At 56.5% G+C, this 23390-nt stretch overlaps 2 protein-coding genes across 6 annotated transcripts in view; one reads left to right on the forward strand and one right to left on the reverse strand.

Moving 5' to 3' along the window:
- TMCO4 (transmembrane and coiled-coil domains 4) overlaps positions 1 to 6304 on the forward strand; it is a 90955-nt gene extending 84651 nt beyond the window's left edge. For all 5 annotated transcript variants that reach the window (XM_045782646.2, XM_045782652.2, XM_045782650.2 and 2 more), the window contains one exon: positions 4670 to 6304. In XM_045782646.2, coding sequence (XP_045638602.2) covers positions 4670 to 5065 — 396 coding nt within the window. In that variant the 3' untranslated portion in view covers positions 5066 to 6304. The remainder of the gene's footprint in view (positions 1 to 4669) is intronic.
- Positions 6293 to 18005, reverse strand: HTR6 (5-hydroxytryptamine receptor 6). Its single transcript, XM_045782641.2, has 3 exons — positions 16903 to 18005; positions 8499 to 8657; positions 6293 to 8299 (listed from the first exon to the last, which is right to left on the reverse strand). Exons 1-3 carry the CDS (start codon positions 17623 to 17625, stop codon positions 7850 to 7852), a joined length of 1332 nt encoding a protein of 443 aa, XP_045638597.1. The 5' UTR covers positions 17626 to 18005; the 3' UTR covers positions 6293 to 7849.
- Between the last annotated feature and the right edge of the window lie 5385 nt (positions 18006 to 23390).

The raw sequence follows: 23390 nt of genomic DNA on the forward strand, positions 1-23390 counted from the left end.
AAATGCAGACCCCAGGGCCCCGTGCACAGACCTTTGGATCAGCCTCTGGGAGCAGAGCCTGCCGATTAAACAGGCCCCACTACCCCCCAGTGGTCCTGGACATCAAAAACTAGGCTTAGGTCAGGGGGTGCAGATGGTGCAAGAGAATGCTTGCTGGGGACGGGGTGGGACACACCAAACTTGAGGTTCTAGAGCCGTCTCTCGGGCTCCCCCTGCACTTGCCTGTCACAGGGAGCTAAGAGCTTCATGTGGAACAGTCTCCATGTCCATCGCCGCCCTGAGCCTTTGCAGGCACCAGCGTCCCCATTGTACAGATGAGGACACTGAGAATCAGAGAGGCTAAGGGATTTGCCCAGGGTCACACAGAGGGGCACATGGCCAAGCAGGACTCAAACCCAGGTCTGAGGCCAGTGGGCATCGCTCCTGCTCAGGGAGATATGGCCGACAGTGGGACAGGAGCCACCTCGAGGGCGCTAAGCTGCAGTTATGTCCCCAGGCAGACTCGGGCCAGTGCAAACCCTTGCAGTGCGGGGGCGGGGGTGGGGGGGCATGAGAGCAAGAGCGCTGGTTTCCAGGTGCTACATTGTTGGCTGACAGCAGTCAAGTGCCAAGCACTTCCCAGCATATCCCCTTCCCCCCAGTTCCACATAAGGCTGGCCTGAAAGCAGACAGGTAATGTAAGATGCTTGGCCCGTTGTGGGCCTTCATTTCAATACTAGTTCCCTCCTCTCCTGCCCCTGCCACCCCCTTTGGTTCTTTTGCCCCCGAGACCCCTCTGTCTCCTCAGACCGTCATTGAGGCGGCTTCCGGCTCTTACCTGACCCTCACTCTTTATCAGAACAGGAGCGCAGCACGAAGAGCAGGGCCTTTCTCTTCTGGGTAATTGGAGGTAATTCGCATTGCCTTTGTGCCGCTCTCCGGTTTTTCTTGAGAATTCTTGCTGGAGGAGAGGCTGCTGGCAGTGCTGTGGGGGACGCACCGCTGCCCGGTGCTCAGAGCCCAGACTGGCACGGTCTGCCTTGTCCCTGCTGGCCCGACGTGGGCAGAGCCTTTGTGAACCAGCCCTGCACCGGCCACCGACCCGGACATGGTCTGCGGTGGCTTCTGGTCTCAGATGAGCCTGAGCCGCCAGGGCGTGAGGAGCTGGCCCTGCGGCCGGCGGGCGGGGGCGTCTCCTGTGGGGGCGATTGAAGCAGAAGAAGGCGGGACCGCCCACCTGTCCTTCGGCCTCTCCCGTGTGGGGGCAGGGGTGCAGCGGGTGGGGGATTCCGCCACCCGAGGGGCCAACTCGTGAGGTTTCTGGGGGGCGAGAGAGCCAGCACAGGAGCCTCTGGACTCTTCATGTCCCCCAGGAAATGCCCACCGACTTCTAGAATGGAGCCCAGGGCGGGGCAGGAACAGAGGGTAGCAAAGCCAGCATGTGCCAGGAGCTGCTCCGCGTGCGTTCGAGATCTTGTGTCATCAGGCCTCACAGCGTCGCGGTGGGGGAGGGACCGCAGCCCCGCGGTACAGGTGTGCAAGGGGTGGAGCCCGGGGAACCCACCAGAGCCTGGGCTCGTCACCACTGTGCTCACGTGTCCCATCGGTGACTTCCGGCTCCAGGTCACGCAGTTTGCCCCGTGCCTCAGCTCCCTGACGCCTCACACCTACGCACGCGTCGCAGGTGCCTTCGCGGGCCCCGTTTTACAGATGAGGACACGGAGGCCCAGGAGGGAAGGGCTGGGAAGGAGTCATTGGCAGGCAGAGGCGGGGACAGCAGCCCCCGGTCGGGTAGGTCCCACGGTGCCCTGCAAGGCAGCAGACAGGCGGTGCGGAGGCCCATCCACACGGCGCGGATCAGGCAGCACTGAGCGCACCACCGCGCAGGGCAGCCGTGGGCACCGAGTGAGCGGGAAGTGGCCCCTGTGCTCCCTAGGCTCACCGTCCGTCAGAGAACACAAACGTGTGAGCAGATGAAGATGATGGGGTGCAGCGAACACTGTCACAGGGGAGCCCCAGGGACGGTCCCCAGCCAGCGTGGGAAGGTCAGGGAGGGCTTGTCCGCACCAGCGACACTCAGTGTGAATCTCGATGGGTGGCCCAGTTCCATCAAGACGGCCTGGGAGAGGGTCCTACACCAGCCACAGCAGACCTTCCCGCCACCGGGAAGACATTCTTTTCCCGCCCACCTCACCTTGGCTCTCCCATCCCTTTGGCTAACCGTAAAATTGGGACTCTGCCAGCGAGTGGTCCCCCTGGGTCTTTGCAGAGTGGCAGCTCTGAGACTGAGGTCGGCTAAAACCTGGGCCATTGTGGAGCCAAGGAAGGCCAGAGCTGTGCATTCTAGAAGAGCTGCGTGGTGGGATTTCCACCTGAAATCAGCTACAGCCAGTGGCTGTCTGCCTCCACCAGGCCCAGCACCAGCCCTTCAACAGTTCTTGTTTGTCCCTGTGGGTCTGGGTTTCTGCTGGCTGGAATTGAGGTGTGATGGCTAGAGCTTCAGCAGCCATTTTGGGTTCCCAAATGGATCAGCCCCGCTAAGGCCCTGCCCTCTGTCCCCCATCACCCCTTCCAAGGACACTAAGGCAAGGGAGCTCATTTTTATGCAGCACTGTCAATGTACCAGGGGCTATACCTCGTGGTTTGTGTGTATTATTTCTTCCCACCGACCCCAGGAGGTAGGTAGCACAAACTCTAATTGGGTAATGTCCCTATGAAAGTGTTTTGGACCATATATGGAACATGATAGTTAGAGGTCACGTATGCCAGTTCCTACAAAGTGCCAGGCCCTTGAACTCTGTGTAGACTTTCAAGGTAGGTGTCGTGATCCTCATTTTACAGAAGAGAAGCTGGAGTTCAGGACATTGTAGGGACTCACCCAGTTACTAGTAAGAGAAGCTGAGGCTGGGACCTCTGTTTCTGTGATGCCAAACTTAGGTTCTTTCTAGTGCCTGGCAGCCAGTAACCTCCACTGTCTGTGGGAGGACACTGCCCCACCTTGACCTCCACCCTGAACCCAGGGATCGAAAACGCCCCTTGTATGCATGTATACGTGTGTGTGTGTGTGTGTGTGTGTGTGTGTGTGTGTGTGTGTGTTCACTGAACACTGTTCAGAAGCATTTGTAAAGAAAGGAATGAGGGGCGCCTGGGTGGTGCAGTTCCTTGAGCATCTGACCCTTGGTTCCAGCTCTGGTCATGACCTCAGGGTCGTGGGATCGAGCCCCATGTCAGGCTCCATGCTTAGTGTGTCGTCTCCTTTGGATTCTCTCTGTCCCTCTTCCTCTGCCCCTCCTGCTTGTGCTGTCTTTCTCTTTCTCTCGCTCCCAAATAAATAAACAAAATCTTAAAAAAAAAAAAGAAGAAGAAGAAGAAGAGGAAGGAAGGAAGGAAGGAAGGAAGGAAGGAAGGAAGGAAGGAAGGAGGAAGGAGGAAGGAAGGAAGGAAGGAAGGAAGGAAGGAAGGAAGGAAGGAAGGAAGAAGGGAGGAAGGAAGGAAGAAGGGGGAAGGAAGGAAGGACGGAAGGAAGGAAGGAAGGAAGGAGGAAGGGAGGGAGGGAGGGAGGAAGGAAGGAAGGAGGAAGGAAGGAAGGAAGGAAGGAGGAAGGGAGGGAGGGAGGGAGGAAGGAAGAAGGAAGGAGAAGTCAGCAGGTTCTGGTTATGAGAAAGTAACCAAACCCTACAGGGAATTGTCTTCTTGTGTTCTTGAAAACTCATTTGAATAGCTCAGTGTGATTTGTGATTCAAATGGAAATGCAGATGTTATCAACTGAGCCTTTGTGTGGTTCCCTAAGTGTCCCCAGTGTTTTTCCTGTCTTCTTTCTAAACAAAAAGGAATGTTCTGTCTTGCGCTTGCCTCTGGCACTGAAGCAGACCCCCCTGGACTGGGTGTAGGGGGAGGGGGGAGAGCGCGCGGCTGCATTTCCGGAGCAGATCTGAGCCCAGTAGACTATACATGCAGCATCTCAAGCCCCATGCGGCCTTGCTGTTCACGTGTCATGTGTCATTAAGCAAACCACCGTCCCTCTCTGGACACTGCTTTCCTCTTTGGTAAAATGGCCATGATTTTCCAGGTTCCCCTCCCCAACTCGTCTTCTATGAAGAGAACCGGCCCAGATTCAAAACCCACCTCTGACACGTCCTAGCTCTATGAGTTTGGGCAAGTCACCTTACCTCTCCGTGGCTCCAGTCCTTCATCTAGAGTCAGCAGCCAATACCTGTCAATGGCCTGTATCCAATAAACTCGTCCACAGTGTATGAAGGACATGCGACGCATTGGGCATTGTCCATGATCCCCGTGAGGCATCGGGCGTTCTCAGTCACCCCTACTTTTCACTCACCGACACAGCCCAACACAAAAGCGGGGGTATCTCTATTCTCTGCGGAAGAAGGTGGGCACTTCTTCTGAGTTCTCAACCTTTGTCTTAGTGATGATTTCTGCCCTCAAAGGACCCAGACTGTATAGAGAAACATCCTTCATCTTTATGTAATAAATTCTAGAGTGGCCGTGAACTCAGAGGCTTCCCACCCCCCTCTGGGTTTGAGAGTCATTGAGAGCTGGAGTCCTGGCGTTGGTGATCGGGTGGCTGAGGCTGCTGAGGGAGAGGGTGAGGCCCAAAGGGCTCAGCTGGGGGCCCTGGGGAGGGCAGGGCTCTGACCACCCCCCGTGGCCCTCACTCACTGTCCTCCCACAGGTCAGCGGCCACTTGGACTACGCCAAGCAGATGGACGTCATCCTGAAGACTGTGGGCATCCACACCAAGCCAGGCTGGGATGAAAAGGGGCTCCTGCTGGCCCCGGGCAGTCTGGCCCCAGAGGAGCCTCACCAGGCAGCAGCCACTTCCTCATCAGACACCACCACACCCGGACACAACCCCAGAGTGGCCACACCCAATGAGCCAGGCCGAGCCCAGCTGCCCACAGGGCTGGACCAGTCTGAAGGAGCCTCCCTTCCTGCCACTGCCAGCCCGGCTGAGAGCCCTCAGATCTGCAGCCACGGCATGGGCCCCAACCCACGGGGCTGCCCCGATTGTGCCAGGGAGGCCCAGGGGCCCTGCCCAGGGCTGGACGAACCGCAGAAGGGGCCTTGAGCTGCCTTTCGAGGTTCCTCCATGTAGCCCTTCCTTACCCCTCCACCAGCTGCCTCACGTGACCTCCGAATTTCCACCAGTGCCTTTCCCAAGTGGAAGGCACTGGGACTAAAAAGAAAGGAATTGGAAGGAGGGGATTCACAGGAAGACAGTGTTCCCTCCCCGAGGAAGCAAGGCTGGAGCCCTGCAGAGACAACCGAGCATGGTTTAGAGCCCCAGGACTCTACCAGCCTTGGGCTTCCTGTATTTCAGGCCACAGTTGTGGGGGCTGGGTGGCCATCTGGGGGCCCTGGGGGCTCCCCCGGCCCCAGTAAATCCAGGTGGATGCCTGTTCATCCATGCACACGCCAGGGCTGCCCGCCAGCCCACAGGCACATGATGCCCCTACAGAGAGGGGCAGATGGGGAGCCAGCAGCGGACTCTCTGCTCTGGGGAGGTGCAATCATATGTGCCTGTACAGTCGCGCAGGCTGTGCACTGCAGAACCCCAGGAGCTTGGGTCACATGGACGTGATGTGAAGGGTCCCCCGGTTGTGCGACATGGTGGCCCTGTAAGTGTCACAGCGTGGTGAACATATGCTGAATCCGCATGCACTGTGGGTGGGAAGTGGACCCGGTGACAAGAATGAATTACATGGGGGAAGGATTTCCTATAGCAGGAAGGGGGAGATAATGATTATAATAAAAATAATAGGTACCACTCATTGAGAATTTAGCAAGGACAGAGTGCTTACGTGGGTTGTCTCGGCTGACCCAGCAATAACCCTATGAGGTAGCTACTATTATTATCGTCATGTTACTGAAGGTTCTTGAGACCCAGAGAGGTTAGGTAAACTGCTCAAGGTCACACAGCTGGTCAGTCTCAAACTCCAGTCAGACTCCAGAGCCTGAGCTCTCGGCCACTGTATCTGTCTCCACGGGAGCCTCCTCCTGTGTTCTGCTGTCCCTGAATGAGGGGGCCAGAGAAGGTTCTCCTCCATTGTGCAGATGGGGAAACCAAGACCCAGGCAGAGAAAGTATTGACAAGCTCTGGGGGGGAGGCAGCCTGGAGGAGGACAGCAGAAGGAACTAGAATATTAGAGCTGAATGGGTCCGCACGTATGTGAGTTTGCTTGTCCATTCGACAAATACTTACAGAACTGCTCTTGTTGCCCAGGGTCTCATCCCACCTCACCAGCTGCTTCTCCAACCCCAGGGGACCCTCAAGCAAATCCAGTCCACACCACGGTCACTGCCTCAGCTGGTGTTTATTGAGAGTCCACTCGGGCAGGCCTGGGGGCAGAGGGGAAACCCCAAGAAGCACCATGACCCCTCTGTGGCCAGTGGCGGGGCCAGAGTTGAATCTAATCAGCACCAAGGAGAGCGCCAGGCCACTAGTGGAGGGCTCCCTGGGAGTTTGGGGTGATGGATCTGGGGGGCCTCAGACTGAAAAGGACCTTATGGCAGGTAAACTGTGGGAACCAAGAATCCCCCCTGAAAAACAACCCAGGTCCCTGTGCCAGGGTCCACCGACCTGCCTGAGGGCAGCAACCCACACCCGGGACAGCTCTTGCACTCTGCTGTGAGGACTCGAGTGGCCACCACTCCTGTTTCCCTGGCTGACCCAGGCAATGCCAGGAAGAGGTGGGGCCATGGGCTGGTCTAGCCCCATCAGTTGGTTCCCCTCCACATCCAAGGAAGTCCAGGGTCGAGGGAGACCTACTTCTGGTGTTGAGCAAGAAACCACCAGCTCCTGCTTTGTCCCCCAGGAGAGGCGGTGCAGCAGCCTGGAAGCGGGGATGGGAGCCCCGCCCAGCACCCAGAGCAAAAAGTTGGGGAGCCATGGTCAGTCAGGTGGTGGGATCTGGCCAGGGCTGAAGAGGAGGAGGGAGATGGGAAAAATAGCAGGAACAAACAGCCCTTCCTGGCCCACAGCGAGAGGCCAAGGGGGCTGGATGCCCCAGAGTGGTGACAACAGCAGGTTGTCACCACCTGTGGGTCCTGGGTCCTCTACACATGCTCTCGTAATTCTCGTGACATCTTATGAAGCAGGCATTGTTCCCTCCACTTTGTACATGGAATCCTAGGCTCAGAAAGGTTAAGGGACCTGTGCCAGAGCTAGTGAGTAGTGGAGCAGAAATTCAAATTTCTGCCTTCCTGACTGCCAGGTCAGGTGTTTTTCTGTGCAGCCCCACACACATCCTGAGGCGCTGTCCAGGCTGAAAACAAATCATCCTTGCGGTTAACGATCATCCAAGCCCGCGCTTCTCAAACTACACTGTGCACACAGTTCACCTGGGGCTTCTGCAAACATGCAGGTTCTGACTCAGCAGGGCTCGGGAGGGGCATGGGGAGGGGGGTGCATTTTTAACAAACACCAGGGAGGTGACACGAATGCTGGTGGCCCGAGGACGACACTTGGAGGAGTGAGGGATTCAGCCCCGCACTCACCCACCTCTGTAGACAGGCATCCCTCCCCTGCAGTCTCATCAAATGTCAAAGATGATTGTCTTCACCCTAACCTGAACCGAGAAGTCCTTTTCCCCTCTGCCAGAGTCCTCCAGCCACCTCCACACACACCCACGGGTTACACTCGGCAGTGGGGGCATCCTGGAGAAAACTGTATCGGAGCCAGCTGTTTTCCCCAGGGGGGTGGGCAGTGGGGGCTGGCTCAGTGCACCCCACTGGCACTCCGAGGGCTCCCAAGAGGCCTGCAGCCTTCCAGCCTTAGCCGAGAGCTGGTCCAAGGCCTTGGGGATTCCGTCCCATCCGGTCCAGCTCCCCACTGACCGGCTCCAAGCCCGGGTCAGGTCGTGGGGGCGCCAAGTGGGTGCAGCTGCAGCTGGGGCTCCACAGGATCGATGTTGAAGAAATTGACCACCGTAGCAACCCTGGCAGAGGGCGGGGGCTCCCGGGGGGCCTCTCGAGGCAGCAGGGGCTGGGCTGTGCGCTGTAGGCCTGAGGAGCCACCGGAACCCGAGCCGGAGTCAGAATTGGAGTCAGGTGGCAGGGCCAGTGGCTGCACGTGCTGCAGGCTCAGGCCCGGCCGGGGGCCGCTGTGAGAGGTTCGCATAGAGGGCGAGGCGAGGCTGGCCCGGCGCTCCCCAGGGCAGCGGGGGCATGGCAGGAACCTGCCCAGGGCCCGTTTGAAGTCCCGCATGAAGAGTGGGTAGATGATGGGGTTCATGGTGCTGTTACAGTAACCGAGCCACGTGAGGACATCGAAGAGGTCTGGGGAGACGCAGTCGCACACAGCCTGGAGAGACGGGGTACGTCATGCTCGGTCCCGGAGCAGGCTCACCGACCACCCCAGCCAGCACAGATGGGACAGGCACCCACAAACACATATGCCATGAGAGGCAGCCCCCCTCCTCCATCCCCATGTCTGGGCTGGGGTGCAGTTCAGGGCCTCCCCAGAGGGGCCTGGACTCACCTGCCCCCTGTAGTGGCATTACCTGGGCTATGTTGGCCACGAAGAAGGGCAGCCAGGTCACAAAGAACATGCCCAGCAGGATGCCCAGTGTCAGACTGGCCTTCAAGGCCTTCCTGCTGTGCTTGGTGGCCAGACGCCTGCTATCAGCTGACTCCATCCCTGGGCGTGGGGTCCTGGGTACCTGTGGAACGGAAGGCCACATACATAAGTCACCTGAGAAAGAGCCCCAGTCTGACCCTGATCCCAACCACAGACAGCCTCGATCCTAATTCTAGACTGAGCCTTAGTACCAGCAATAAACTGAGCCCTCCTGATCCTTGGCTGAGCCCCAACTATAGTCTCAGATTCCCCAACAGTAGACCTGACCTTGATCCTGGCTCAAGACCAAGCCCTGACATCAGCAATAAACCATGCGCTGCTCATGGTCCCAGACTGAGCCCAGATAGTTACCATAGATTGAGACCTACATAACCAAGGTCTCAAACAGAGCCTCAACCCTGGACTGGACTGAGCCCAACCTTACCCTGAGCTCAACAGTAGACTGAGCCCCGATCCTGGCCCTGCACTGAGCCCTGACCCTGACACAAGGAGCTCTAGGAAGGGCAGTGAGACAGCCACACAGTCACACAGTTCAGAAGATCCCACCTCGCAAAGGACAACAGTCAGCCCAAGTCAACACACGTGACTGCGAGCCCCAGCACCACACAAAGCCTTTGGCCCTACAAGAATGAGTTGCAATTAAACAGTACTTGACAAAAGAGGTCCTGCTGCTGCCCAGGGCATGGCCCTCTCTTCATAAACAGATTCTCCTCCTGCTTGGGAGTAATGACTTTGCCTGCACCATTACCCTAGTGCTGTGCAAAATATAGTGCTTTTCTGAACACATGTGCACAGAGCAAATGTTTACAATGAAATCGATTTTAGACTACTAGGGGTGCTAGTGACCTCAGCATTTTACAACTCAAACTACACTGTGGACCGACAGACATCTTTACCCCCCAACACTGACCTCAAGAGCTGGAGCGCGGGGAAGAAAAGGAGAAAGGAGTTGCCCGCAGCAGCCATCGAAGGAAACACAGGCATGAGGAGGTTAGAATCGGACTCTGCAAACTGGCAACCAGCAGTCCCAAAACATTAAAAAGCTCTGCACTGGACAATCCTTTAGCCCTGCTGTTCTCTTAACTATTTCCACCTCCTGAGCTCATCAAGAACCCGCTGCAATCTATAAAACTTTCCCCAGAAAACAAAAAGCTTATAAACTGTTGCACAGGCACCCAGAGAAGGAGAAAACATCCCACATTTCCAGCGGATTCAGAGACCACCTTGAGGTCCAGCCACAAAAGCCCCAAGGCCCACGGAACCTGGGACAGGAAGCCCCCGTCTAAAGTGCGTGTTGTAATCAATTTGGATTTTCATACCTCAGTTTTACACAAAGTGAGACCAACTTACATTTATAACTTAAGTAAATCCCAGTACGCCAAGGTATGCACAGTTCATTGAGCTGTGTAAAGGCTGTGTGTGCTGCCTGGGAACATGCCTGGCCTTTGGGACCAAGGGATTCCTCCAATCTTTCTTTCTTTTCTTTCTTTCTTTCTTTCTTTCTTTCTTTCTTTCTTTCTTTCTTTCTTTCTTTCTTTCTTTCTTTCTTTCTTTCTTTCTTTCTTTCTTTCTTTCCTTTCTTTTCTTTCTTTTTTTTAAGACTTTATCTGTAAGTAATCTTTACACCCAACGTGGAGCTCAAACTCACAGCCCCGAGATGAAGAGTTGCAAGCTTCTCCGACTGAGCCAGCCAGGTGCCCCTCCTCCAACATTTCCTAAACTGCAGGAGAGCCCAGCTTAGCTCTTGAGGGAGCCAGAGGTGGGTTGAGTATAGGGTAATTGGAAGAGTCAGAAGGAGGCAGGAAGGGAACCAGATTCCCAGGCAACCTTCGCAGATGGAAAGGGGGCGGAGGAGGCAAAGCCAAGAGGATGTGTCAGTCCCAGGGAGCACCAAAGCCGAACCCCCACCCCGCTCTCAGGCTCAGGGGCCCCCTTTCAGCCCTGCTCTTCGTGCCTCCTCAGGGTATCCAGATTTAGTGTCCTGTCCATGGTGCTGAAACCCCAAGTATATGCTCTCTTTCTATAGGATCAAGGGGTCGGAGTCTAGAATGGTGACGGGCAGGAGAGGGGAGATAAAGCACACTGTAACTCCCACCGCTCAGTTTATCCAGGTGAAATCTGGTTATATGAATACCAAGCACAAATTCACAAAAAGCAGCCTAAGAGAAGCCCTTGATTGCTCCCCTCTGTCTTGGTGGGGCAGCATTGTGCAGAGGTAAGAGATGGTCTTGTAAGACAAGTGATCTGGCTTTAAGTCATGCCTCCACCACTTACTCGCTCTGTGATCTTGAGACAGTCTCTGTTTCCACATCTGTAAAATGGGAAAAACAATACTCAGCTTGTGGAGTCGTTGCGAGGCTGTGGATAATAAATGCATGCACAGTGCCTGACATAGAGTTAAGTGCTACATACACGGTAGCCCTGAGGTCGGTTCGGCGGTATGTGCTGGAGATTGGGGAAATTCTGAGCACCTTCTGCCAGCAGCTCAGGCTCCCCAAAGCAGCACAGATGTCAGGACAAATGCTCGCCATGCTGTAGCAAGGGAGGGGAAAGGCCTCTGCTCTTCTCTTTTGTCTCTCTCCTTTTCTCTGTTCCAGGGTAGACTCTATATGGCTTCTGTGGCCCCACCATGGTCAGCCTGGAGGCGAGGCTCCTGCTTCCCCCAAAGATCTGCCATGCCTTCAAACTGCTGCCATCAATGGGGATAGACACTAGGGAAGGAGGGAGCTACCATCTCCAGAAGAGACACCCACACAGGTACCCCCCCTGACCTCTGGCAACCTGGACAGGGCAAGAGACAGCCCTGATCTTGTCAGGGCTCTAGGGCACTGGGAAACTGAGACACTGGAGAAAGATCTGGGTGGGAAGCAATCACTGGGAAGGGAGCTCCAGAGAAGGAATTAAAGATGGCCTCAGATTCCCACTCTAGGAATCTTTCTGGGAAAACCCTGGGTTTTTCTTTCTCTTCTTCTCCCCAAAGAGTTGACCCAAGAACACAGGCAAAAGGGGAGAGAAGGAAACCAAAGCACCGAGAGGATAGGGGCCGTTCCCCAGGTCACACTGTCCGGGTACAAGGCCTCAAAGCAAAGCACCCCAAGTGACCCCAATCAGCACCATCATCAGCATTTAGGGGGCACTTACTATGTGTCAGCATCTAATACTCATCATGCCATTCAGCCTTGATATGGGGTAGGTATTATGATCCCCATTTTGCCGATGAGGGTCAGAGAGGCAAAAGAACTTGCCAGCAGTCACACAAGCAGATAACAGTTGAGTCAGGGATTCAAAGTCATTTCTAGCTCCAGAAATTGCACTTTTCTACTTCATCATACTGCTTCCATGTGGGGGGAGGGGGCTACAGAAACCCCCAATACTGTCACCAGAGGCCCTCATAGAGCAGAGGCCCGTGGAAGCCACTGGCCTCACCCTGAGGTCTAGCTGATGCCAGCTGCACCTGCCCACTTCTCTCTGCCCTCACGGCCGAGTGCTGTTGTCTGCATGCCCCTATCGCCACCGAGGGCAGCCGCCTGGACAACAGTCTGGAGGTGCCCTTCCAGGAGGCAGTCCCACGGACAGGTTCCCCCGTGCAATAAATACCCGAGGAGGTCTGTACACTCGGCATATACGTACACTACAGACGACGACACAGATGTTTAACAGAATGTAATTGGTCAAATGACAAGATCTCCAAGACATATCAATATATAAGTGATAATGGCAAGTTGCAAAATAATAGGCACAACAGGACTCCATTTCCTTAAAAAATACACACAACAGGGGCATCTGGGTTCATCTTGGATCATGATCTCAGGGTCCTGGGATCGAACCCCACGTCGGGCTCCCTGCTCGGTGGGGAGCCTGCTTCTCCTTCTCCCCTGCTTGTGGTCTCTCTCTTTCTCTCTCTCTCAAATAAGTAAATAAAATCTTTAAAAAGTTTTTTAAATAAAAAAATACAAATAAAAAAATACACAAAACGAAGCATTAAGTCCCTTTGGGTGCATAGACAAACACGAAAACACAAAGAAAAAGGAGAGGAAAGACATATCCTAAATCGATAAGAGTGTCCCTGGGAATGGAAGGTGACTGGGTGGGACTTGGGAAGGCCTTTCACTTCATCTCTATGGCTGGATATTTTTTAATGTTTTATCTATTTTTTTTAAGCTGGCTCTACACCCAACATGGGGCTCGAACTCACGACCCCAAGATCAAGAGCTGCATGCTCTACCAACTGAGCCAGTCAGGCACCCCCTGGATTTTTATTTTAAAGTGTATTTATGTATTCCCTCCTGTAATTTAAAACTTTTATGATCACCTACTCCTAGCGTGAGGGTTCTAAGACAGACTCTGGAGCCAGACAGTCTAGTTTCAAATCGTGGCTCTGTTACTAACAGGCTGTGTGACCTCAGGCAGGGAGATCCACTTCTCTGTGCCTCAGCTTTCTCATCTGTAAAATGGAAATTACAGTGGCATCTACCTGGCAGGGTTGTAGTAAGGACTAATGAAGATAATACGCACAAAGTCACTTGATCAGTGCCTCGCACACAGTAAGCCCCATGTAAGTGTCAGCCAGCGTTTCTGCTGTTAGAGTCCAGCTCAGCTCTGATTACGGTGATGATGCTGTTATTGGCAGCAATGGCGGATTTTTTTCCCCAAAGAGGCTCAAAGGGATGATTTCTCCAGAACCACGTATCTTACCACCAAGAGGAAAGGGGAGGAACTAACGCGTGCTGAGCACCTACTTTGTGCCAGGCTGACATATGTTATCTCACCGACTCTTCAAACAGCCTCATGTGATGAGTGACATTACCCTGGCGTAGTGGGAGCTGAATGACTTGTCCAAAGTCATCAGCAGGGATAGGAAGGAGGCAGGATTTGAACCCCTGACCAGCCAGGTGCACAAGCGCCTGCAGCCAGCTCTGGCTGCCCCAGGCCACCTTGTTCCCAGCACCAGCCAAGGCTGCCATGCTCAGCACTGCTCCTCTGTCAGCCTCTCCCCAGCTCAGCCCCCTCCTCCTCCTCCGAGATATTTCTGTGATCACAGCCTCCTCCTCTGAGGAGGAAGGACAGCGATGGAAGGGAAGACAGATCGCTAACACAAAGTGATGCAGAGTTGGGTGAGGGAGGGTGGAAAAGGCTGGCGGAGGAGGAGATGGGGAGAAACTGATGGGAGAGAAGGGGGAGAGGCAGATGGGAGGACGTAGAAGGCAGAGAAGGGGGCGAGATGGACCGGGAGGAGACAGGGGTGGGTGAAGGGGAGGAAGACGAGGTGCAGAGGAAGACACGGGGGGGGGGGCTCCACACCAAAGGCACAGCACAGGTCCTGGCACAGAGACCAAGAGCCTGGGGAGGCAAACGCCCCGGCAGACCTGCTTCCCCCTGCCGCTCTCCAACGCTGAGCTCCCACACTGGTCCCTCCCGGCGACGAGCACCATCCCACCCTGGCACAGATCTCTCTCTGTCTCTCTCCCTCTCTCCCCTATGCTGGCAGCATCTACTCACTCTGAAACCACTCTCGCCATGCCCCACGCTTCATCCCTAGCCCGGTGTCTGCCTCAGCTGTGAGCGAGACCCCTACCTCACAGCCGCGGGGCCAAGAAAGCCTGGCTGAAACCACCGAGCTGACCAGTGGCTTCTGAAAAGCCTGTTCACATAACTAGGCAGATGTGGGGGGTGGGAGGAGAGATTAAAATACTCAAGCCTGCGCAGTTACCATGTCCTCAAACCCAGAGGAGCTGGGGCTTCAGAAACCCATGTCCCGCTCCACTCCCCCACCCTCCGTGGAGAAGCTAGTGGCTGGATTGGGGAAGGGAGCTAAGGGCTAAGTAGGGCTGAGGACAGGAGGAAAGGGGTCCAATGCACCCCAAATTTTGTTCATTCTCATCAGTTCCTCTAGGTCCAGGCACTGAGAGTTCCACTGCCCAGCAGGAAGCTGAGTCTCAGGGGCAGGCCAGCTTGGGTGGGAGGAAAGGGCTCATGACCCGGGAAGATGGAGTAGAGGCCATGTCCCAGAAACAAATTCCCAAAATGCAGGGAACTGTGCAGACAACAAGGACAACAGGCATGCGAGAGGCTGGCTTAGAGCTGAGTGGTTTGGGAAGTGGTGGGGTCTGACAGCTCCCCGCTCTCTCTGAACCCCAGGCTCCCTATCTGTCAAACAGGGATGATGGTAGTCCTCGCCTGGGTGGGTGTTTGGGGGATGAGCTTAGCCAGGAGCCGGCACACAGTGGGCACTCAGAAACTGTGGGGCTGCAGCAGTCAGCACCCCGGGGCTCCTGCCCAGCTTTGGCGGCCACAGGCTCAGGTTTAAGCCTGGCCCCAGCCAGGAAGCCTCAGGGACAGAAAAGGGTGTCACGGGTACCACTGGCACGGAGAATCCAGACCTGTCCCACCACCAGCCACCTCCTCGCATCCTTAGTCACTGGCGCGGGGCTCCCCAAGGCGTGGAAGTGGACGATGACCCATAACAGAACTAAATGAGAGTGAGCACATCAGCCTTTCCCAGCACTCTCCCAGCTCCCTTTCTGGTTGTGTCGAGAAAAAGTGGGTGTCGATGCCTCTGTCTTTAACAACCCGCTGGCACCAGAGAGGAAGCGGGCCTGGGGCTGGGCGGCTTTGACTTCCCCTCAGGACATCAGCAGCACTGCTGGGATTCCTGCCTCGCACTGACGCCGCCTTTGGGACCACCTTCTGTTTACTGCAAAGGTACGGAGTTTCCATTTCCGGAAGAGATAAGAAGTTTCCTTTCTAAACAAATGCATGGACGTAAAAAGATAAGTGAGGTGATGAAGAGGAAAACGCAAATTACAGAAGAAAGAAGACGCCTGAGGTGTGTGTGGGTGGGAAGAAGGCCGATAGTCCAAGGTGGTCCCACATGCCTCGAGTTTGGGAAACGCTCCTTTACGAGAACCCAGGGACAGTGTGGATGGCCCAGGGCAGCCTTCCTACGGCTGGAGAACCAAGTCAGGGTCACGGCCACCTACCGCAATTCAGGAATGTCCTCCAGTGAGAACAGATGGAGGGGGGAGGACCTCCTGTACACCCTGGCCGACGGGGCAGCTACAGCTCCCAGCCGCACCGCCGGGGTGGGTCAGGCAAGCCGCTCGGAGGGCCTGCCTTTCAGCCCCCATCCACCCAAACCTCCAGGGACCCCCCCATCCTACAGGAGCCTCCTCCACCTGGGACTACCTCAAGACTAGAGAGCCCTGTCAGGACCTTCCTCGAGGCCTGTGACCGAATTCTCTGGGCCTCAGGCCCGGTCAACCTAAACTCCCATTCCTTGGGGGTTTAGGACAACAGACAGCAAGAGTCGGGTGCCGTATGGCCTGAGTGACAAGAGCAGCCACTCCACTCCAGACACGGCAGGGCCTTAGCACTCACGAGTCATTAGTAAGCACCCAGGATGTACAATGTGGACCAAAACTACCCCAGATGTGCACAGCTTACACTCTCGTGGGGGAGAGAGGCCATGAACAAGTCAACATATAAGCCTGTGGTTAGGATAGAGGCTAACAGGGTGAGGGAGCGCAGGTGGGTCTGCAGACACAGTGGTCAGGGACAGACTCCGGAAAGAGGGGACCTGTGAGCTGAAAAGGAGTCAGGCAGGGCAGCGCCAGGGGAAGAGCCGTCCAGGCAGAGGAAACAGCAATGCCAAGGCCTGGACACCACAGTCTGGTGCCTTCGAGAAACATCAGAAGGGCCAGTGCAGAAGGAGAGAGGGCTAGGGGAGGAGGTGAAGCTGGAGAGGCTGGCAGGACCACTTTCCCAGGCCAGACCCAGACATGGGTCTCCTCTTTTAGGAGGAGTGACTTTGTTCTGTTCATTACTCTGGCTCCTGGGCAGAGGACAGACAGGAGTGGAGAGGAAGTAGGGCAAGCCAGTAGGAGACTAGTGAGGGCTTCCGGGATAGAAGCCATGGTGGTCTGGCTGAGGAGGGTGGCATGGGAGGTGGTCTGCCCTCAGGGGACAGCACGGACAGGCCTTGATAATGGCCCCCATGGGCATGAGGGAAAAAAACGATTCCTAAGTTTCCGTGGGGCAATGCCATGATGGTGACGTTTGCCATGACAGGAAAGGTAGGGAGGGTGGGGACACCCTCAATTCCCTTGGCTCACGTTACCTTCTCCCAGCCTGCCCCGCGCGCTGACAGAGCTGTCCTGTGGACAGTCCGCACTGAGTCTAGAGTGCTAAAGAGTCGTGTGTGCTGGAAATGGCCACTTGGAGGTCATCAGCAAGTGCATATATTAAGTGATGGATGCCCGGTGGGCACCCCGCGGCTGCTCATTCCTCTCCATCCCACAGGCCCAGGTCTCCCTGCGCGCCTCAGGTACCTGCAGCGTCTCCAAGGCCTGGCCGGCGGTGCCGGTGGTGCCGGTGGTGAGGGAGGCCACCTGCACGGCCTGCTTGCGGGCGGCCAGCAGGATCCTGCAGTAGGTGTAGCAGATGGCGCCCGAGGGCAGGAAGAAGGTGAGTCCCGACGCCACGAGGACGAAGGGCAGGCTGGCCAGCAGGCGGCACTGGCCCGGGGCCGGGGCTCGCGCGCGGCCCAGCTGGTGCCAGCCCAGCAGCAGGGGCAGGAAGGACGCGAGCGCGGCCAGGCTCCAGGCGCCCAGGACGAGCCCCAGGGCGCGCGGGGGCGTCATGCGCAGCTTGTAGCTCAGCGGGGAGAGGATGAGCAGATAGCGGTCCAGGCTGATGAGGCAGAGGTTGAGGATGGAGGCGCTGCAGCACATCACGTCGAAGGCGGCCCAGAGCAGGCAGAGGCCGCGCGCCAGCACCCAGCGCCCGTACAGCGCGTTCAGCATGGCGGGCGGCATCACTACCAGCCCCACCATCAGGTCTGATGTGAAGAGCGACACCAGGAAGAAGTTGGACGTGTTGCGCAGCGCGGGTTGCGTGCAGATGAGCGCGATGAGCAGTGAGTTGGCCGCCGCCGTCAGCGCGATGACCACGCACAGCGCGGCCGCCACCCAGCCGCTGCCCGCCGGCTCCGACGGCGGCCCCGACCCCCAGTCCGGGGTGCTGTTGTTGGCAGGGCCGGGCTCTGGGACCATGGGGGCGGGGGCGAGGACGTCAGGCCCGAGAGGGGTCCGGAGGACGAGGAAGGATGGGCGGGAGGCCTGGGTGAGGGACCTGGAGGAGCGGAGGCTGGATGGGCGTCGTCGGTGAAAACAGACGCGCCACCAGGGGTCAGGTGGGATGATAGGGACAGTGGCACTAGGTTAAGGGGCAAAGACCCAAGGAAGATGGAGAGGGGTTATGTGGTGTGAGGTGGGGACCCGGAGCAAACGGGTATGGAGTTTGGGAGGGGGCACCTGGTGAGGCGCAGAGTCCCCGAGAGGGAGCGGGAGGGAAGTCAGGAGGACCGGGACGCCAGGCGACTGGGAGGTTGGACGGGTGGGAGCAGAGACCCCTAGAGGGGGCGAGCGGGAAAGTCCGGGCGGGGACGCCTGCTCTGGGGCGGGGACCTGAGGAGCTGGGAGCGGGGACCGAACATACGCGCTCAGCAGCGAGCAGCCCCCTCCGCCGCAGGTGGGCGTACCAGGGCGCTAGGTCGGGAGCCGCGGCCACTTGGGGTGGCGGGGCGGGGCCCCCCGGTGGGGAAGACAGGTCTCTGATCCGACGCAGTGGCAGCCAGGGCTTGGGCGGCCACGGTCCCCTGCGGCGTGCGGGAGGACGCCCGGCCGGCCCTCGGGGGCAGGAGCAGCAGCAGCGGCCGCGCCGCCGCCGGTCCCCGGCCCCGCTCCCGCCCGCGCTTGGTACCTGGGCGCTCGGCGCTGCTCCACGGCCGGCTACTGCGGCAGGCGCCGCGGGGCTGGGGAAGGAAGAGGCGGCCGCGGGCCGGGCAGGCGCCCAGGGAGCCCGGGAGGCACGGCGAGGGGCCGGCGCGCGCGGAGGAGCGGTGGCGCTTCCAGAAGCGCGCGGTCCCCGAGCCGCGGAGCCTGCGCCCCGCCCCGCGGTGGGCGGGGACAGCCGAGCCCCCGCCCCGCAGCGCGCTGGGTCCTCAGCACCTCCGGGTCGCCGCCTCCGCCCCCCCGCCCCCCACACCCCTCTCCCACCTGACGTGGCTGCGGCACAGGAGGAACACAGAGGAGGGGCTGTGGCCGCGTTTATATAGGACTGCTCCCCAATGGGGGGGCTGCCTACCCGCAGCGGGGGTCGCCGCGCTAGCAGGGGGAGCCCGTTGCGAGCTACTAGGGAGCTCGCTGGACACCCAGTTGTGTGCACACACATGTATATGCACATATACATGTATATAATAATATACGCAATACATAGTAACCCATATAATGCTTCCTTCAAACCTTTAAACAGCAGGTTACGTCCTCCTCCTGGGGTCCTTTGTGCAGAAACCCAGCACTCCCTCCCCGACAGCACCAGGCGCGAAGGATGACGTCCCTGATGTGCTGGTACTCCTAGTCTAACAAAGAATGTGCACAGATTTGGGGATCCCTAGGCCAGACGGGGTAGAGACACTGCAGGTAGAGATGTAGCGCCCTCTGAAGGTGACCCAGCTGGGTATCTCTCCCCCCAGCTAAGGAGAGCCTCTACCAGGCGCTTCACAGATCAATCCTGTGGATTCCATTCATTCATTCATTCATTCATTCAACAAACATTTACTGAGCACCGACTGGATGTTGGGCGCTGGTCCGCTACAATCACCCCAGCAAAGTTGCAGCTGTATGGAGCCCCCGTTCTAGTGGAAGGAGACAGACAATACAAAGTAAGCATCATAATCTCTTAAAGTCACCATAAAGGGATCACTGCTATAGAAAAAAAGAAAATGAAGAGCAACATAAAGGGAATCTGAGGGGGAAGGGGGTCTTTTTCCCTCCACAGAAGCAGAAAAGCCATACCCCCCATGTATAAGACTCCTGCTATGTACAGAGGCCTTATTCTCTTATTCCTACAACTTGCAGCAATAATGCTGTAATAATGTGGATAGGTAGGTGTTCAACGGGGGCTCAGAGAGGCCAAGGGCCTCATGCAAGGTCACCAGCACAAGAGACCAAGTAGAACTGAAACTCAGGACTGCCCAACACCCAAGACAGAAAAACCTCAAGATCCTGCAGCGTCCTACCCACCCCCCAAGCCACTGTTTGGGGCCCAGAGTCCCAGGCGTGCCCACAGACGGGTCTACGTAGCAGGAAAAGGAGGTGTGTCCTCCCTCCCATGTGACATCCCTGTGACGCTTTCTGCCATGCCCCAGAGGACAGGATACCAGGCACTAGGCTGAAAATCATACAGACCGGACTTGGGATCCCATTGCTGTTGCTTACCAGCTGTGGACTCGGGGCCTTTTTTTTTTTAAAAGGCCTAAAGAAAACATGACAAATTTGTTAATATTTGTTCATTCTCAGTGACAGGTTCACAGACGTTTGTTATACCGTGATCTGTACTTAACTGTAATTTTTTTTAAGATTTATTTATTTATTTATTTATTTGAGAGAGAGAGTGCGCACAGGATTGGGAGGGAAGGGCAGAGAGAGAGAGAGGGAGAGAATCTTAAGCAGACTCTACGCTGAACGTGGAGCCCAACAGGGGCTCGATCTCATGACCCTGAGATCACCACCTGAGCCAAAACCAAGCATCAGATGCTTAACCCGCTGTGCTTCCTGGACGCCCCTTAACTATGATTTTTTTGAAAATTTTTTTTCAAGATTGGGCCTGGACGGTGGTGCCACCTTGTGGCCAGACTATTATCTTGAATTTAAGAACTTTTTCGAAAGTTCCATATGTGTGCTCTTAAGTTTATCATATCTGTCATGGAATAATAAAGCCCCAGACTTCCTTAACTTTTCAGGGTAGAAAGGGATCTTCAGGGATGCTCAGCCTTTGCTTGATTACTTCTAGCCATGGGGAGCTCCCTCTCTGGAGGAAAAGGCTGGTACCATGATGGAACAGCGGACTCTTCAGAAGTCCTCAGCCCCAGACCCCATGCCGGCCAGAGCTCTGCATCATGGGAATGGAGAAACCGAGATCCAGAGAGGCTGTGAAGTCTGCTCAAAGCTGCTCTCCCGGAAGGCGCTGGTTAACTGGATAAACTCCATGAGGCTGGGGATTTGTCTGTTTTGTTCGCTGCTGTATCCTCAGCCCATAATAAGCTCTCAATAAACATCTGTTCAATGAATGAATGAACAAACCTTTCAGCCCAGCCACCAGCAGTTGTGACCCAATCTTTCATTCTCAGTAATTATAATGACAGCCAGCATTTTCCTTGTGTATGTGTCTTGTTCTATGATGTAAGCTCTACACTGAGTGTGGGGCTTGAACTCAGGACCCTGAGATCAAGAGTCACATGCTCTGGGGCGCCTGGGTGGCACAGCGGTCAAGCGTCTGCCTTCGGCTCAGGGCGTGATCCCGGCGTTGTGGGATCGAGCCCCACATCAGGCTCCTCTGCTGGGAGCCTGCTTCTTCCTCTCCCACTCCCCCTGCTTGTGTTCCCTCTCTCGCTGGCTGTCTCTATCTCTGTCGAATAAATAAATAAAAAACCTTTAAAAAAAAAAAAAGAGTCACATGCTCTACGGACTGAGCCAGCCAGGTGCCTCGACAGCTGGCATTTTTCAAGGCCCTACGACATGCCAGGCACTGTTCCAAGATCCACTGTACATTGATTTATGTAAAGCTCACCATGACCCTGGGAGTAAGAGAGGTGTGATCATTAGTCCCCATTTTGCAGATGGGCAAACTGAGCCTCAAGGAGTTTAACTGACCTGCTCAAGATTACCCAGCTAGGAAGTGGCCCAGCCAGAATTTAAACCCAGGCTGACTGGATATTCCCAGAGGCTTGGAGCAGGGGAAGAAAACGAGCTGGGGGGGTGTAGGCTCCATGTAGGCAAACAAGGCGGGGAAGCTGGTGCTAATTACGCGACCCGCCCTTGCCAAGAAGGGCCTTGCTCTCGGTGTCAATCCCTTGTAAAGATTTTAGATCCTGCCACCATTGCTGTGGGGGGGGCGGGGAGCGAAGGGCAGAGGAAGACCTGAAATGGTTTGGCTGGGCTCTCTTGGTGGTTCAGCTTGAGGCTGGAAAAGCAAAGCGAAGTCATTATTCCCCATCTCATGCCCCCTGGCAGGTTGGCACAAGTGATGCTTCTGTCAGCACTCCAATCTGGCTCCTCCCATTTGCTGCGCCTCTCCTGCCTGGCCCTGCTTCCCCAGTGCCCTTGCCCCCACCCAATTCTGGCCTTTACCACCTCCGGTCTCTGTCTCCTGCCCGGACCATTGCAGTCACCGCCGCCCGTCTCCACTCTCCCGGAAACCCAGCTCTGTGCAGAGCCCTCCAGGGCTCTTACTGCAAAGAGAATGAAGTCTGAACTCTGGCTAGCATTCCAGACCTGCCACCAGCCCCGCCAACCTACCCTCCTGCTTTCTTTCCAACGAGCCTCTGAATTTGTTTATATGTCTACCCTTTCTGGTGCCATACAGACTGGCAGCGGCTCCTGGCCAAGATTCATCCTGCCAATACAGTGCTTGGTTGTCAGGTCCAGCACCGGCGACACGGCCTCAGGAAGTCCTGCATTTGAACCCGGTCTCTGAGTCCTTGAAGCCCCGCAGCCTCTTCTCTGAGCCCCTGGGTCAGGCCTCACCTCCCGCCATATAGAATGGCTGTTAATACGACCAGGGCTTGTCCCGACCAGACTAGGGTAGGCGTCCCTCAAGTCTGCATGCAGGAGGTATACTTCTTTCCAGTCCAACTCCACGTCGGGGCCGCAGGGCCGCCGTGGATGGTTATGTCCGCGCAACTGCAAGAAACCGCCATTCTGGAGCTGGAAAGTACACAACCTGCACAACAGCACAGGGCAGCCAAGAAGGGAAGGCTGAGTCCGTGGAGGAAATCGTGCGTGTGGTATACAACCGTTGTCGCTAGAGGGCGCAAGATTAGAATCCGGGCCTGGCTACTGCTAAGCCCGGGCACAGCACTCCCAGGGCAAAAACGCGCTCAATTGCAAAAGGAGGGTTTTTCAATGGATTAGAAGTAATATACGCGAATTGCCTGGTACGTGGTGTTTACAGCAATGTGGCTGAGGAAGAAAGGGTCGGGGCCCTCACCCACCCCACCAGCCCCGCTGGGTCTCGATGGGAAAGCTGGGGGGGAGGGGGAGGAGCAAAAGGCATGGGGGTAATGATCCCAAGGCCGCAGTATCACTGTCAGGTGGTCAAGCACCCACGTGGCACAGAGCAGGAGACGGACAAATGACAACCGCTCAGGGTATGCTGACAGCAGTGAGCCTGGGCTCGAGGTCTGTGGCTGCCACCTCTCCACCGCCTGGCCCCAGACAGATGACGTAATCCCTCCCCACTTCCGACGCCCCATCTGTACAGTGCGGGCAGCAGCTGCATCACGGGGTGGTGCTGAGGTTTAAGTGAGTGACTTTATGTAAAGTACTTAGCACAGCACCCCACCTCGTATATTCCTTTATAACCACTGGTTTTGTCTCTTTCCCCTTCTTCTGGGCTGGGCTAGACTGGGGTCCAGGGAAGGGCTGAGGCTGGGTCACTGGGAGGGGGAAGAGGTGGCAAGAGGCAAGCCAAGGGGCCCAGGGGTCAAGATGAGAAGTGCCTGGTCTGGCGGCCCACGCAAGGTATATACAAGGCCAGAAATGGGCGCCTGAGGAAAGAGGTGGGGGCTGAAAGGAGGCAGCAGCCACTTGGCCACAGGGAGAGTCTGCTTGGGGTGCACCATGCAGCCTGACCCCCTCCCCCAGGCCTTGCTGAGGGCCCCTTGGGGGACCGTGGGTCGGCAGAGCCACCCAGTGAGGAAGAGAACACAAGCATTGAACAATTTATTCAGGAGAAACTCAGGGAAACAATGTTCTGG

This window comes from Ursus americanus, chromosome 33, assembly GCF_024610735.1.
Source record: "Ursus americanus isolate L20-20 chromosome 33, mUrsAme1.1.p, whole genome shotgun sequence".
Taxonomy (NCBI): Eukaryota; Metazoa; Chordata; class Mammalia; order Carnivora; family Ursidae; genus Ursus; species Ursus americanus.

Coding starts and splice junctions, on each gene's coding strand:
- HTR6 (XM_045782641.2), bottom strand. CDS start 17,625: ATGGTCCCAGAGCCCGGCCCTGCCAACAACAGCACCCCGGACTGGGGG. Junction 8,658..16,902: donor AGGCCTTGGAGACGCTGCAG/GTACCTGAGGCG, acceptor TCCGTTCCACAG/GTACCCAGGACCCCACGCCC. Junction 8,300..8,498: donor TCGTGGCCAACATAGCCCAG/GTAATGCCACTA, acceptor CCGTCTCTCCAG/GCTGTGTGCGACTGCGTCTC.